Source organism: Solea solea, chromosome 17, assembly GCF_958295425.1.
Source record: "Solea solea chromosome 17, fSolSol10.1, whole genome shotgun sequence".
Classification (NCBI taxonomy): domain Eukaryota; kingdom Metazoa; phylum Chordata; class Actinopteri; order Pleuronectiformes; family Soleidae; genus Solea; species Solea solea.
The window spans coordinates 13,489,862-13,506,426 of NC_081150.1; the positions used below are offsets into that span (position 1 = coordinate 13,489,862).

At 39.6% G+C, this 16,565-nt stretch overlaps 1 protein-coding gene across 2 annotated transcripts in view; it reads right to left on the reverse strand.

Annotated features, from left to right (window-relative positions):
• LOC131443668 (pleckstrin homology domain-containing family G member 1) overlaps positions 1 to 557 on the reverse strand; it is a 62,380-nt gene extending 61,823 nt beyond the window's left edge. For both annotated transcript variants that reach the window (XM_058613497.1, XM_058613495.1), the window contains exon 1: positions 406 to 557. In XM_058613497.1, coding sequence (XP_058469480.1) covers positions 406 to 490 — 85 coding nt within the window. In that variant the 5' untranslated portion in view covers positions 491 to 557. The remainder of the gene's footprint in view (positions 1 to 405) is intronic.
• Between the last annotated feature and the right edge of the window lie 16,008 nt (positions 558 to 16,565).

Consider the following 16,565-nt stretch of genomic DNA (forward strand, 5'->3'; position numbering starts at 1 on the left):
TGTGGGTTCAATGCAGTTGCATAGTATCATGTATGATATCTATATAAGTATATACTCAAGGTTGTTATATTAGTAGTACTCAAAAGTGGTATTGAGCCCGTCCTAATCATTTGCTTGTAGGTTTTTGAGGGTTCACCTGGTCTGTTCAGCCCCAGGTTTTATTGTTTCGTAATCTGGATAACTTCTTGTCATTCAAGTCATTGCCCCAATGTTCTTAATTTCTCCATCTAACCTGCAACCATCCATTTTCACCATCAATTTCACCATCAATCTCTCCTCTGTCAGGATTAACCTGTGATAACCGGGGCTGCACAACAACAACACACACCTGCGGCCTCCTCTGTACAGAAGCAGAATATATCAGCAATTTTCAAACACAACTCGACATTTCGCTCATTTACTCACATGTTTTCTTGAACGACGTATTTTCAGAGAGGACATGCGCATAACTTCGCGTCCCTACAGCCGCCGCGGACAAGTCTTTCTTCATTGAGACACGATAAACGCTTATCCTTGACTCTTCAGTGAAATGTTTACTCGTCGGAACCGTTGAAAACTCAGTCGGCTACGACAGCACGTCCTCATTAGTCCAGCGGTGCCGTTACGACGATTCCTGTCGCTTTGCGTCACCGTAACGACGCACGCCCACGCACGACTGCTAGCTACATCACATTAACTGATTTTTTTTTTTACTGAAACACTTCTAAATACTTCTTATAATCCCACGTTTTCGCTTAGATGTTCAGCAGTTTGCTCAAAGTCTCGATGCTACATGTCACCTGCTAAGTCTATGACCTAAAAACTTTATTTGTATATAGAAATATATATAAATTCTGTACTAGTGACTAAAAAGCTGAAAGCATTAATATTGAAGACCGTACAATCAACAATAAACACAAACCAAAATATAATAAGTAAGTCACTGATTGCACCCTCTCAAATATGCCTAATCAATGTGAATTGCATATTTAGTTTGAAACAACAATAATAATCCACAAATCAAGGGAAATATAGCCTAATTTTACTACTTTATTGTATGGAAGATTTCTCTTTAAAAAAAAAAAAACTAAGACCCTTTGGTTATACTGACATTTACTAATTACAAACATAATGTAAAAAGAAACCAGTATTAACGACTTGATCACTAAAGAAAACTAATGGAGCCGCCACATACCTGTTTCTTTTTAGTTTTTTCATGCTTATGTTGCATTTTGCCGTTAATGGTGTCATTGTAATCTTATTCCTCAGAAATACTGAAACGAAGAGGATGTTAGTCACACGTTGCAACTTGTGTTTTTGCCCCAAGGAAAAGTATGCCTTTGTCTGGGCAGTATTGTTAATATAAAAAAGAAAAAGATCCTTCCTCTGCATTGTGATTTATAGGTTTCATGATTTTTCCTGAGTAAAAGCTTTGGTGCTGTTGAGTCTTTCTTTACGAAATATTGTCTTTCTCACAGCCAGATGACGTCACTGTCGCCTGAAACTGCTGAAATCCCGAAAGTGATAAGGATTTCCCCCTCAGGTGGCAGCTGAGCGGATAAACAAAGTGTCAAAGCCGTCTATTAACATTTCTTGTCTTTTTTCTAGAATTATAGTTAGCTAATAACAGTTTTTCCCCCCGTGCATGTATTGACATGTCTGGCCATTTCAGTTAAGTTTTAGTGCCATAGTCCAAATAGTTTGGAGTTCAAGTAAGACAGTTGTGGTCATGAACTTAACAACCAGGGCTTCGAAAAGACTGATGAACTCAGTTTGAATTGTTTGTCACCTTACGCATGCCTGTTGCTATATTTCAACACAAGAAAATGAGATGCGCTTCAAAACAAGACATTTATCTCCGAGGACTTGGGCTGTGGGACACACAAAATGACTTCCTGCACTCCAGATAAAGGCTTCCTGCATTTAACAATGTTTATGCTCTTTTGATAATGTGTGTACAGGAGTTGTTGTGTTCTTTTTTGCTCCAACGTTATTTTCAGACACTGTGGGACATTAGTAACCGACTGTCTTTCAATGAAAAGGCACTTGTGGCCATTTACACAAAATGTTGTGCTTTAATGTTTTTTTCTCTGCAAAACCAGTGGATGTCATAGACATATGGGTAAGGAGCAGCTGCCCTATAATAAAAGGAAAAAAAATACAATATGGACATAGACTGTATAATAAAATGGACATAATCTTCTGGCTGCAAAACAAATTCCTATTGTGAAGCCTTGTTATTTGTGATTTTAACCGCATTTGATTAAAAAAGACCCTATACTAGCAAGACTCGGCCCATTTTCCCATAGGGTTGCTCAGTTGCTGGTTTCAGGTCTTCTGCAACATTGCATGATGTCCATTTTGCACATTAAGCCCTGTATGCATCATGTTACAGTTCGGTTTGGTGCAGTAAGGTGGGGTTTGGAACGGTAAAGCCCTCGGTCAGGGTTGCATTTCGACTGGGAACGGTACCTTAACTTGGCAGGCGGGTTTAGCGTGACGTTGTACTGGTGCAACGACAACGAACAATGACACTGAATGAGGCTTCAAAACTGCCTGTTAACAAACCAGCGGGTAACGTCGAGGTGGGTCGCCCCTTGAAAAGAAACAGAAAAAGGTGCAGTGCACACAAGTGATATATTGTATTCTGTTCAATTTCCTGCATGGTTTGGTGGCTCGGTGATTAAATTACTGTGACTCAGCAGCAGGCTAACACAGTTTGTGGTGAGGTGGTTCAGGGAAAGCTTATCTGCGGTAGACTGTGGAGGAGACACGGCACGGATTGCTGCTGAATTAAGTCACGCAACGGCAAATACTGCCGAGCGTTTATCGTGTCAAAGGGCAACATGACAGATGAGATGCCCGAAATAGGTTCAGTGAGTATTTTTTTCTGTCCTTCAAACAGAAACTATTAACTGACAGTCATAAATCAGTTCAGCTGTGATGGTGACAGTTCGTACACAGTGGTAATGATTGGATGACATGCTATGGTGATTTTGAAAAACCTCTTCATTACACAGACAAATGCATGCTCTGCTCATGACTTTAATCCTAAAAAATTTGAAGTAGCACTTGTTTGCAGACGTGTTCGACACAAATCTGGCCCAACTTGGCATCACTTTCCCAGACAGTTTTCCCCCGGGGCTGAGCTGTATACCCTGCAGATCTTAGCTTTTCTCTTGTGCATGTACACACACACACACACAGAGAGAGAGCTAAGAAAGCTTATCTTCACCATCAGCTGTGAAATACTCGGAGCTCCGGTCTGCTGCTTTCAGTTCAGAGTGACGGCTGTGTGTGTGTTTGAGAAAAAAGAGAGAGAGAGAAACAGAGTCTTTGTGATATCAGACCCCGAGACAGAGAGAGTTGTCGAGAGTTTACCCGGATTAATGCGCATGAAGTCATGAGGGAAACAGGAAACACCACAGGAAATGCCTAAGAGGGTGTGTAATGCCATCTCTGATCAGTGCCAGCGCAGCAGCAGCATTATGGATGATGATTTGTTGGGAAAAGTGTGGGGGCGTCTGTGTATCGTGAGGCACGTGAGAGATTCTAAACGAGAAGTCTGCCCTATCTGGGTTAAACACATACTGTTTGTGTTATAAGTCAGGAAGGTGTTTGCAAATCAGGAAAAAAGATCAGATTTTCAGCAATTAAGATAAATATTCAGGTACGCTATTTTATTAAATTATTTCCCAGTTAAATGCTTTTTGCCCCGTCTGCCCCTGCTCTGCTGGTGTATACACATAAACGCTCCCTCAATCAGGTCTGATGAGCCTGTTTTCAGCTGTAGGATGAAGCACTAAACAAAAAAAAGGGACCACACGTTACATACTGCAGCTTTAAGTATAGCAATGAAGTATATATAGGCGTGTAAAATTATATTAGAATTATATGACTGTTTCTTTTACTTTATCAAACACCCATGAATGTACATGTATAGTTTTAGTTTGTGTAGAGCCTCAAATGTAACAACAAAAACAATATTTGAATTCAAATGAATAGCATACATCATATTAAGTGTACTTTATTTGTATAATATACTTACAAATGATAAGATCCATGTTACAGAATGTGTCTGATCTCAATCTCTACACGTCACAATCTAATCAGCACAGGAAGAAACTATAGCGTGGATCCATCAACGCTGTCCCTGGGCTCATACAAGACTCTTATTCATCACTTATTTCATTCTCCCGAGTTCAGTGATTAAGAATAAAACCTTTCTTTTTGGCTCAGTGGGTGTGAAAAGCTCTTACAGCTGGATGTGAGAGCAGGTGGTTGGCAGGTACCAACACATACTGCACAGCTCAGGATAAAGCACCTGATATGTTCCCTGAAGGTTAATCAGATAATGTTCACGCTCACGTTTTAATGAATCCATTGTGGTTACGGGAAATTCATTTCCTGAACATTCCGTTATACCATGTTGCCCACATGCGCGTTGCATAGTCAACAACAGCGGAGGATTGAATAGCAAATGTAGGTTCCTGTCGAACAAGAATATGACAGATGGTGTTGTGTAATAATTTTTCAGAGAAGAGGAGCACAGACACACCTGGAGCCACGCAGTCCGCGAGTGTTTGTCCTCTAACAAAGCACAGCTCCTCAGATCACATAGACGGGTGTCCCTCCTTCTCTTCTCTTTTAAGATTTCCTTTCTTCTTTGTTACATCACTACCTGGCGTCAAGTTGTCCAGAGACAGTGATGTAATCTGGGTTACTGGCTGAGGTAAAAAGGAGGAGACTGGAAACTTTGTCCTTGTGAATCTGCTGTGAAATCTGTTCAATAATTCAACCGATTTATTGAAACTGAGACGCCATGAGTGCTTGTTTGAGGCTTTTTTTTTATGCAGAGAGACCGCTGTAAAGGTGAGGAATCAGTTTCCCCCTCAGATTTAATTACAACAAACGCAACAATCAAAGAACAGGAAAAGCCCCAGCCTTTCATCAACTGTACTGTTGACAGTGTTGACACTTTACTTGCTCAAAGACACCAATATCTTTACACAAAATAAATCACTTTCCCTCAAAATAGACTCCATTATCTTTCTATTCTTTTTAAAAATGTGTATGTACTTAATATTACATACAGAATAGTACTCACAGTACTACGTAAGTAAGTAAGTAAAAGTACCACTATTTTGAAAAAATCTTACTGAAGTACAAGTAAAAGGACTGGCCTAAAAAAGTAGTTTAAAATTTACTTTAAAGTCAAACCTTTACAAATTAAAGTGCTGACAAAATATAATATGTAAACACATAATGTGTCAGTCAAAATAGGTCAAAGGTCACCAATGTTTCAACTTTCTCACCTTAATTAGTGCCAATTCACCCGTCCTCATTGTTCACTGCCAAGGTTTCCGGTGCGTGATTTATTTATTAGTTTTTAAATTTCTTTGTTCCATATAACACAAATCATTAAAACCAATTCATCATGTGAATAAGCATTGTGGCTGCTCATATTGCTGCTGGTGTTAATGGTACTGCAACACTGTTCAAATAACTATTTGAATAGCACTTTTCAAAACAACTCTACAAAGTGCTTTCCATAGTAGAAAAATAAAACCTTTAAGCGTAAAATGGTAAAGACAGATGAAATAAAATAGTAAAAATACATCTGTAGTTAAAAGAAGGCATTTTAAAGCAAAGTAGTAGTAGTTAAAACCTTGTACAAATCCGTATACGGTTTGAGTTTTCTGGTTACGTCTACAGTAACAGATCAGTGCCTCATCACAGAATCACTGAAAAAATACAACCATAAAGTTCAAAACAAAGGTTTTACTTGATATAAAGAAGGCAATAAATACAAGTTTTCAATGTCTAACATTACAGGCTGAAAGTAGCAGTGTCTGTACACCATCACCATCTACAAGTGATGTGATTTACACTACAAACCGGTCCATTCCAATCCTTTGTTTCGAAAGGAAGATACATGCATATCATCACAGGCCGAGTCACAAAATCAGATGGATCCTTGTCTGATTTTGGAAACTGCACAGTCATGGTTTGCCACTCAGTCAGGCTCTGTGGCCAGATTTCGTCACACACAGAGAAGAAGGGGAAGGACGAAATGCCTTACCATGTTATGAGTCGACTCAATTTACCTTGTTCTCTGTTGTGTGAAGAAGACCCAGCTCATAAAATCTTGACTGATTTAAAAATTGAGCAATTAAATAACTCAAACATCGATGCTGTTGGGTCATGCAGAGAGCTTGCGATCTTTTGCATGGTTTCCCGAACATTTAGAGGTCAGGTTTCCAACGCCAACAATGTCAAATTCAATGATTTTCTGTCCTAAACTGAAGGACCATTTGGGTAAATTAGATCAAGCATTTAAAAGGTGTTTACATTGTTAGTAGTCTAATGACACTTCTTACCCAACACATGAAGACGCAGTGAATCAGGATACGACTACCTTTAGCAGATTACATTACATTACATTACATTACATTACATTACATGTCATTTAGCAGACGCTTTTATCCAAAGCGACTTACAATAAGTAACAGATGCAACAGCAGCAGTGGGTGGTAGAAGGCTGCAGGGAGAAAAAATTTGATATGGAGACAAGTTGGAGGAATCATTTAATGCATAGCTCAACAAGAGTTAAAGCGGAGAGAAACTTTAAGGCAAGTCTACAAAAATCAGAGGAGGAACTTCGCCAACACATCTAAGAGATAGTAGTTTCTCATGCAACCAACCAAGACATTGGGATTAAGCATCTTCCTAATGACTCTACAAGCTGCCTAAATTGTGAAATTTGAAAGAAAGTCATGGGTAATAACGGACTACAGACACTTGTTGGCTGAAATAGCTAGTGTATGGTGAGGTGTTAACCCTATGCTCTATCAAAAATCCCACTCTGGGCAAGCCATAAAGTCCTATCATTTCAACCAGCTGCCAGCTTCGCAAATCAGCGGCAAAGACCACTTGTGTTTACATGTTTACATGATCACCATTAACCACAAAGCTCCAGACACCAAGTCAATCCAAGAAACAAATCAAATAACGACAAATAATGCAACTTTCACTTAAATAATCCGAGTTGTCTCTCTGCCAGGTTTGTGTCCTCCTAAAGAAAAGAAACGCGCTCTAATCCTGCAACCTACAATCTCATTTATGAAAGAAACTCTGCAGGATAGCCCTGCATCCCTAAGGCGAGTAACGCATAGTTTTGCAGGGGAAGATAAAAATCCCCTGCTGGGAGGCCTCCCAACATGACGCGCATAAAGACTATGAACAGAAAAAGGTTCAACTCCTTTAGAGGGAAATAAACTTGAGTCAGCATTAATATTGAATTCGATTTCAGTTAGCGACTACAAAGGCTGATGGCAGTGCGTAAAGCTTAAGACTAAAAAGGATATCAAAAGTGTGCCAACAAATGCCAGATTTAAAGTACATCGTAAAATTATCCATGGACTGAATAACACATACAATCTAATGTGAATACACATATAAATCAAAAGACACACAGAACTGACAGACCAGCGAGAGAGAGACAGTGACACATGCCATGACAGCAGTCTTGGCATGTGTCACTGTGTAAATAAAGGCCTTTCCACTCAGTAATGCAAAACAAAGAAATGTGATTATTGTAATGCCATTGTGTCAGGCATTGTAAATGGTTAGATGCAAATTAACTTTAGAAATTGAGTGGACACGATTTACCCACAAAGATCATGTGGCAAAGGCCTTTAAAACTTACCTGAAAGGAACAAATTTGACCTGTTATTGAAATCATTTGAATTTGCTTGTTGTTGGTGTGCATCTTGCCAGTCTTGCAGCCAAAATGGAGAACTTAGTAGGAAAAACAGATCAGAAATTATAGACTGGCATAAACACCAAGACCAAGTACAGTCATGACACAGTGGCCATGAAGAATCAAGATTCAGGTCAGTACAGGTTAGTTCACTGACTGTGCATGGACGCGGAAGGCACCCATGTTTGCCTATGTAAAAATGACTGTACGCGCATGGCCATACGTACAACAATACAAATAGGCCATGAAGGCACGGGCACGGTGGCGATCATTGCCTACTTGCATTATGGGACGTATGGCAATAGAAAGGCAATGGCACGGCTGCCATCCAAAGCCAGGCACTGTGTTTGTGTATCACCAGGATTTATTTTAACGTTCTAGGGCTAACGGTAGATTAATGGCCGCGATGGAAAAGAGAGAAGTCTAAGTCTAAGCCTTGTGACGTATAGGCATATAATTTTCATATTATTATGATTTCATGTAAATCACTCGACATCAACACACACCCTGACCTGTGACCTCATTTAATAGTTCCCTATTGGTGATTTCCTTTATAAAAACCTGGTTTGATGTCAACATCTCATGTGGCCGATGCCTTTATACGTTCACTTCAGTATAAAGTTTTTCACCCCCGCGTGACCTCAGCTTCCCAGAAACCTGATCTACTGCTACCTTGCATACAGACCTTGGCTCTGAAAGTCATTCCTCTTAATCTAGCTTCATCTTTCTCTCCCCTCTCTCTCATCTGTTGTGTGACGGCCGCATTAAATGTCACATTCGAGTCAGCGGGGAGCAGTTAGACGCGAACACCCAGCTTTGGCACTCACTCTCCAGGCTGTCAAGTCAGAAGCTGGGTGGCAGGTGAGGGGGGAGTGGGGGTGGGGGGTAGTCTGTTGGAAACGAGAGTCTGTTTTCTTCATTAGCCACAGCCTGGAGACAGCGGAGGCAAATGTACCCTACACTTTTTTTCTCCCAGCAGACAGTAATGCTATACTTCTTCATAGTGCAATATGTCATATGCAGCCTTATGATTGTCAGACTACCCATCTCCTTGTGTCTTATGTTGGTACAGCTAACTGGTTTTTATTTGCCCACTTTATAAATCATCTGTCTTTCAAAGGTCAAACCTATTCTCACCCCAATCTTAAAGCATATCAAATATTAAGGGGGGGGGAATGGTCACTAGTCCATCACAACAGGGCCAGAGACAACCATCCACTCTCATACTCACACCTACGGTCAATTAAGAGCAGGGTTTCTCAATCCTTGTCCTGCATGGCAACCAACTGCCCCTCCCCGTTTTCTTGCTCCAACACACCTGATTCCAATAAATGGCTCGTTATCAGGCTTCTGCAGTGCTCTGCTGATGAGCTAACCATTTGAATCAGGTGTGTTTTGGGCGGGAAAGATTGTGAAGAGTGTCCAATTTGCCAAATCAGGAAAACCAGAGAACCCTTGAGAAAACCCACTCGCACACACAAAAAGAACCTTGCCGCGAACCCGGGTCTTCTTGTGTACAAAGGCAAGAGTGCTAACCAATACACTGGTAAGTAGTTTTGCGACATTCATGTTTTGCTTGTGTCTTTGTTATTCGAATTTAACTTTTTCAAGTTAAACAAAACCACTCCTCTTATTTGTTACTTGGTCAGAAAGGTCATCAGTGCATTTCACAAAATGTTAAACTATTCCTTGAATGTGGGGCTGAAACCATTACGCTATGGATTTGGTAATTCAGGCTTTGTTCATTATTAAAACTGAGATTTCTGATTGTTTTAGCTTCTTAAATGTGAATATTTTTTATGGTTTCTCTGCTCCATGTAATAAAGAAATCATTAAAACTGAATCCTTTTGGTTTGTGGACAAAACAAGACATTTGAGAACATCGTCATTTCCAGGTTTGAAAAACACGAATCAACACTTTCTGGACATTTTACAGACCAAATGATTAGTCAGTTTGAGAAAAATACTCTCTACTCTCTCTACTCTATCAACACAATGTAACGTGACTGCTATATTTATATGAATTATGTTCCATGAGAAACACCACAGAAAACACAGTATTGACTCTGATTGTGAAAGGTCTCCCTTTTTTTTTTTTACCAAATGGTCAGAAAAACATGATGTTAATCTGCTAGAATATTCTAAAAAGGACCCAGATTATCACCTGTAGCCTGTTCCATCTCCCTCTCTACTTTATAGATAGCGAACAGATGGAACTAGGCTGTCGCGCTGCTAAACTTAGCCATGTAATTAGTTCACACACTAATTAGCTATGAGAGAAGCAGAGGCATACCAGATTTCCCTGGTGTTTAAAACTCTTTTCCCAGCCTAAATAAGAGAAAATGAGGTCCTGGCAACAGCAGCACGAAAGAAGGAAAAAAGAAAAACTTGACAGCACGTGTAATAAAATAAAAGGTTTATCACAGTTAAACGGTCCGTATTTACTGGGAATTGGGAGTTGAAACCTTGATTCTACTGCGTGATGAGGACAGTTAATTAAACTTTGACTAATGAGTGATACATGTAACAGATTTTTATTGAAGACTGAGAGGTCACAATATGAAGAAGGGGGAAAGAAGAAGTAAAGCTTATTTCTTTCAATCCTTTCTTTAACCCTTAGAACACAAAGCATTCCATTACGAATGTGTCTTATATCCTTTTTCCAGCACAACCTATAGGCAATCTGATGAAAAATGAATCTTTCATTTTCACCAACTACACACCCGAACAAACACACCCGAGCAAAAAGTGCACACCCGAGCAAACACACCCGAGCAAAAAGTGCTCAAGATGTTTAATGTCGTACTTAATTTGTGAAATCTGGAAATACGTCACAGTTCAAAGTTCACTTGAACAAAAACAAAAGGAAAAACGGTCTATTTTGTGACTTGCGATATAAAATGAATCATTACTTACAATGCATAAGAAGACGGAAAAAACACATTTATTAAAGCCTTTATATATAAAGATCCGTTTTCTAAGGGTTAAAACACCATGTCCATCTGGACTCTTTCGCTTATTTTACCCATAAAAGAGACAGAAAAAAGTGCTTTTGCCTATTTATCCAGAATAAATGTATTTATATGTGAAAAGAGTGTATTAAGAGTTTAAAATGAAGCAAAACATAAAAGCTGAATTTGATTTTAAATTAACTTTTAGTTTTAGACACTGGAGTTGTACGTGAGCAAGAGGTTTTGCATGTTAAGTTTGAAATTTGAGCAGTGTAAAACTGCGAGTCTCTGTCTCTCAATGTGCAAAAACAGGCCCAAAAAAATGGGAACTATGTACTTTATTTTCCATTGTGAATCAGTGGATATAATCACATGGCAAGGAACTACGAGACGTTCTTTCTCTTCTCAAGTTGCAGTATCAACAACATCCATGAAAAAAAAAACAACCCATATCTACTGTAATCGTTGGATTGTAGACGTATGATTCAGTTGAGCTTAGACCTGAATTCATATTGTCCTTCTCTTTGTTGTTGCTCTGCTAAAATATGGTTTCACTTTCAGGCCAGCGGTTCCTACATTCCCACACACATGTATTTGTTTTCACGGCCGGCCAAGCGTAGCACTTCAGCCAAAAGGGAAAATAATGTCCGATGACTTTTCCTCAGCGCGAGTGTGTGTGTGTGTGTGTGTGTGTGTGTGTGTGTGTGTGCACGCGCACGTGTGTGTGTGTGTGTACGGAGGTGAAACTGCAGGGCCCAAGAATGTGGAAAAGGCTATAACACAATTAAAGGTCTGTTAAGGGAGTGTAGTGTTGGCAGTGATCAGACATCAGGTGTAATGGAGACCAGACAATAGAGCATTCTGAGCCGGAGAACAGATCTGTGTCACACGCATCACTTATCCTGAACCGTGCCAAGCGCTTTCACTTGAAAGACACTATGGACACATTAGACATGTGTGATGGACGTGAGGCGGTGAAGGTCAGCTCGATGAATTCCATTCTTTTTAATTACACTTTGGCGTAATTGGAAAAGAAGATACACCTGCTCGTCTCCGATTCGGATCACCACTGTTTGTGTTTTCCACCTGGTGATCAGGTCACCTGGGTGAGAGACAGTTTTATAGGCTCTAATGATGTCGAGGCATCCAACCGCCGCAGCGAGATACCAAAGCAGTGAGATCAGTCGTATTGTGTTTCTTTTCAAGCATAAATCCTCCACGTTTTCCCCTCCACAATCTGGGCTCCAGAGGCAAAAGTTTAAACTTCCCCATCTGACTCAAGAGAACTACAGTTTCACTAGAATTGAATTTCTGACCCGTACACGGCAGAGACTTTACACTGTCAGCGGAGGAGGTATTCTCTGGCATCGAATGAAAGCAGGGAAGGTCTTTACTGGAACATTAGCTATTCATGCACTTGTACTCCCCTGCAGGGACAGGATCAGGAATCACACCCATTTACCAGAACACGACAGCATCTCAAGGAGTCTGTGGGATCAGGGTGGAACCTGCTTTTGTTTTTTTCCCTCCTTGTTTTTCTGCAACAACAATGTCTCAACAAAAAAAGCAGCAACTCTCTCCTTTTGAGGGGATTTAACTGATATAACTCATATCCAGAGTGAGTGACGTCTGAATGAAACGGTAAAAGAACTCAAATCTCCAAGGTAAAGATGGGCCCCAGGCTGAAGGAGAACTCATTATTTCTCCCCCGAGAAAACTTTTCTTAAATTGCATATTTGCTGTTTTGTAGATAAGGAGAATATCAGCAACGGTCGGTCCTTGAGCCAAATCAAGAAGTAGCAGACACACAGACAGGAATGAGTCACTAAACAGACCCAGAGACTGGGAACAAATTCAACATCTTTAATACAAAACTGGTTTTGATCAGCGTGAGTCCAGCAGAGGAGGCACAACATGCATGTCAGTATACTCCAGAAGTCAGAAACAGACAAGGACCAAAGAGACACCAGACACATTGCTGCAATGTTGACACTGGGATAAAGACTATTCGGCCCTGACAGTAAGGAAAACTCATCTATACATATATATGTATATATGTGTGTGTGTGTGTGTGTGTGTGTATATATATATATATATACATATATGTGTGTGTGTATATATGTATATGTATGTATATATATATATATACATATATACATATATGTATATATGTGTGTGTATGTATATATATATATATATATACATATATGTATATATGTGTGTGTATATATGTATATGTATATGTATATGTATATATATGTATATATATATGTATATATGTATATATATGTATATGTATATATATATGTATATATATATATATGTATATATGTATATATATGTATATGTATATATATATATATATATATATAGACGGCCCATAACCCCGTCTTTACAACTGTATTTCATACATAAATAATCCTCTTGGGTTCATATGAAGTGTGTTTATTTTTTCTCTGCCACCATTTTGGATCTTGCACCTGGCAAATATTCCATATTGCAAAAAACTGACACTAAAACTTATAAAAACTAAACTAAAAACTAAGCGTATACAAAAAATGCGAACACTAGTTGTTGTATTAGTTGTCTGTGAAATTCTTTTTATATTTATTTCTCTGTTTTTGATATGAATAGATTTATATTTTTTTTATTTTTTATCATAAATATGTTTTCATAGCTGAGTTACACATTATCCCAAATCAAAACAGGCACTTTCACATGGAAATCATCATAATATCAATCCATCCATTATCTACCACTTTATCCTCCACAGGAGGGTCACGGGGGTGCTATGCCAATCTCAGCTGACATACAGTGATAGGCGGGGGACACCCTGGACAGTTCGCCAGTCCATCACAGGGCCACACATAGAGAAAAACAACCATTCACTCTATGGTCAATTTAGATTAACCAATTTGCATGTTTTTGGACTGTGGGAGGAAGCCGAAGAAAACCCACACCCACAAGTGGAGAACATGCAAACTCCATGCAGAAAGGCCCTTCTTCCAACCGGGGCTCAAACCCAGGTCTTCTTGGTGCAAAGGCAAGAGTGCTTACCACGACACCAACCGTGTGGCCAGCCATGATGGACTATTGTTTTTATAATTTTACGTTCACACAATTTTTTACTTTTTTTTCTCTAAACCCGCCCCCTCTTGACCAGACTAGATGCTCATTGGCCCTCAGGTCATTTGAGTTTGACGTCCCTGATTTACAGTATCTAAAGAACAGTTTGGGGGAATGTTTGACTTGGGGATGAACTGATGCAAATTTAGTCAAAGTTCAAGGCTGCTGTGACCTTGGTAAACACCTTTTTACCTTATTTCTCAAGAATACTTTCAGGGAAATAAATTTAGTTCTAAACACTTTGACTCAACGATGGGCTCTTTTAGATTTGTGTTGGCAAAGGGTCAAAGGTAAAGGTCACGTCAGCCTCACAAATCAGATTTGACATCTTGAACACTATGTTCCCTTTAAGACAAAATGCAATATGCACATGTTACAGGAGTCAGAGAGGAAAAAACAAAAACAACATAGTGTAGACTGACACTGCATTGTTCAGCAGAGGTATGTAACGGCTGGGTGGTAATTCCAGTTTTGTTTAAAATAGACGACTGTTGGGACCAGAAACAATGGTGATGAACGTGGAGGCAGTGAATCCACACATCTCCCTCCCATTGTTGGGGTCGTATATTTTCACTCTTACTGTTTTTACCGTTGTCAATGTTTTCTTTTGCACTTTATGGGCAGTTACTTATGGACGTGATGGTCTGGCTGGTCGTGTTGTGTCTACATTGTCTTTGTTTATTGTTGTTTTTTTTTATTGTTTTCATTTTTTTTTTTTTAAAGCTCTCAGCTAAACTGGATTTATCTCTGACCCAAATTAGATATGGACATTTTGAGTAAGTAGTGCAGATGAAATGGCTTTAATCTTGTCTCTAAGGGCTTCATGTCTCCTGGAGTCATTTCCTAATAAACATCACTCTTTTCCGGTCTCCTTCTGTCTTCACTTTTATTGCCTCAACATCTTATTTATGATCATTATCGAACTCCAAATTCCTTATCCTCCTTCAACCACCGATTCCTCTCGTGACATCTCAACGACATGTCCAAAGTACTGAAAGCAACGTCCAAACAGCACCAGATGGACGACTGTAAATCACAGACACAAGTACACCCGGGAGAGTCCATAAATAGTGTAACACCTCCGAGGGTAAAGACACCACAACAAGCTTCTGGTTCCCTCATGTCCTGAGGGCTAGAGCAGTGTGCGAGCCACCGGCCCATAACTCTGTCATTCTTTCAGCGACGCCGAGCTTTTTAATGCTCTCATTTACTTGTGAGTAAATCACAGAGGTGGGAGGGGGAGGGGGGTAGGGGGGAAACACTGCCGTGAACATTTTTTTGCTTCAGCTATACTAGACTTATAGGGATTGTGTTGTCTGTGGAGACAAACCAGATGTTTGGGTGGAGAAGAAAAAAGAGATAAGGTTAAAGAGAAGGGATGGGGGGGAATAGGTTGGGACACAAGTGTTATTTCAGAAATCTTTGATTGGACAATGCTTCACTTAAACAAAAACAAACTTAGCACTAGAAGGAGTGGTGTTGGTGTTGGACTTAATAAACCTTTCATATGCATCAATCAGCTGCAGCCACATACCAACGTTAATGTGAATTGATACATTTAATCTGCCTCGCTATTGTACGAGGGGTTCAAGCACGGTCACATGGACTGAAGGGTCATGTGGTTGTTGCAAGTGTGTTTCTTTTAACCCCCCCCTATTTTCTGAGGCACCTCTGACACTCATCTGGACCACAACAATGTCCCCTTTCTCCTCCACGCCTCACGCTTGGCTGCTCCCTCTGAATACGACCTCGGGTGAAATAATCCATACCCCTGAACCCCCACACTGCACACACACACACACACACACACACACACACACACATGCTGACATGTTCCCGGTCACACGTGTTGAGACTCACTGAAATGTACACATAACCTCTTCTGTGAGCATTGAGAGCCTTAAGCAAACACCTAGGTGTAATGGACTCATGTTGTCACAGGTGAGTAAGTTTAAAACACACATGACAGGAGGAGAAGGCATACACACATACATCTACATACAAGACACTTAAAAAAAGTCAATTCGAAAATACAAGGCTGCCCCCATGTGGTGGCAGTGATGCATTAGAGGGAGCTGTTTTTTTTTTTACTCCACTTCTTTTCCTTTATTCCATCTTACTTAACAATTGCTGGAAAATGTGCATTTTATGCATAATTCATATAAAGATCCATCAGAAGACAGTGAAAAAAACGTTCACATCACACAAATTTAAAGTGTGATGTAAATGTATTGTAAATTGTGAATTAAAACATTAAAACATGGCATCAGACCGACATTTAGTCTTAAAGCCTGAGACCACCATGGCACATTATTATTTCTTGATTTAGGTGTCAAATTATAGTTATTTACTTGCTTTCCTGAACAGAAAAATTAGTTTTAGTAGTTGAACGTTATGCTTGATTAATGTCTCACAGAAACCGAATGAGCCAGCTCACATGTGGGTATTAAAAGGTGAATTTTGTTTGATATTTGCTAAATAAATATTCAACACGTTTTGAAAGATTTCAAAAATAATGATTTTTTTCTCTTTATGCTACAACCATTAATTTGTGGCAGTCTACCCTTTTAAACCAGCATTAATATTGCAGAAAAGTTCTGTTAAAATGTCTTTTTCTTAATCATACTGGATGAACTCTGCAGCATAAATAAAAACCTTTCAAACGCAGTTTATTTCACGGTGAATGAGAATGGTGAGTGGCCTTACTGTAGTTAATGTACATACGTCACTCACTTTGTGCACCGCTG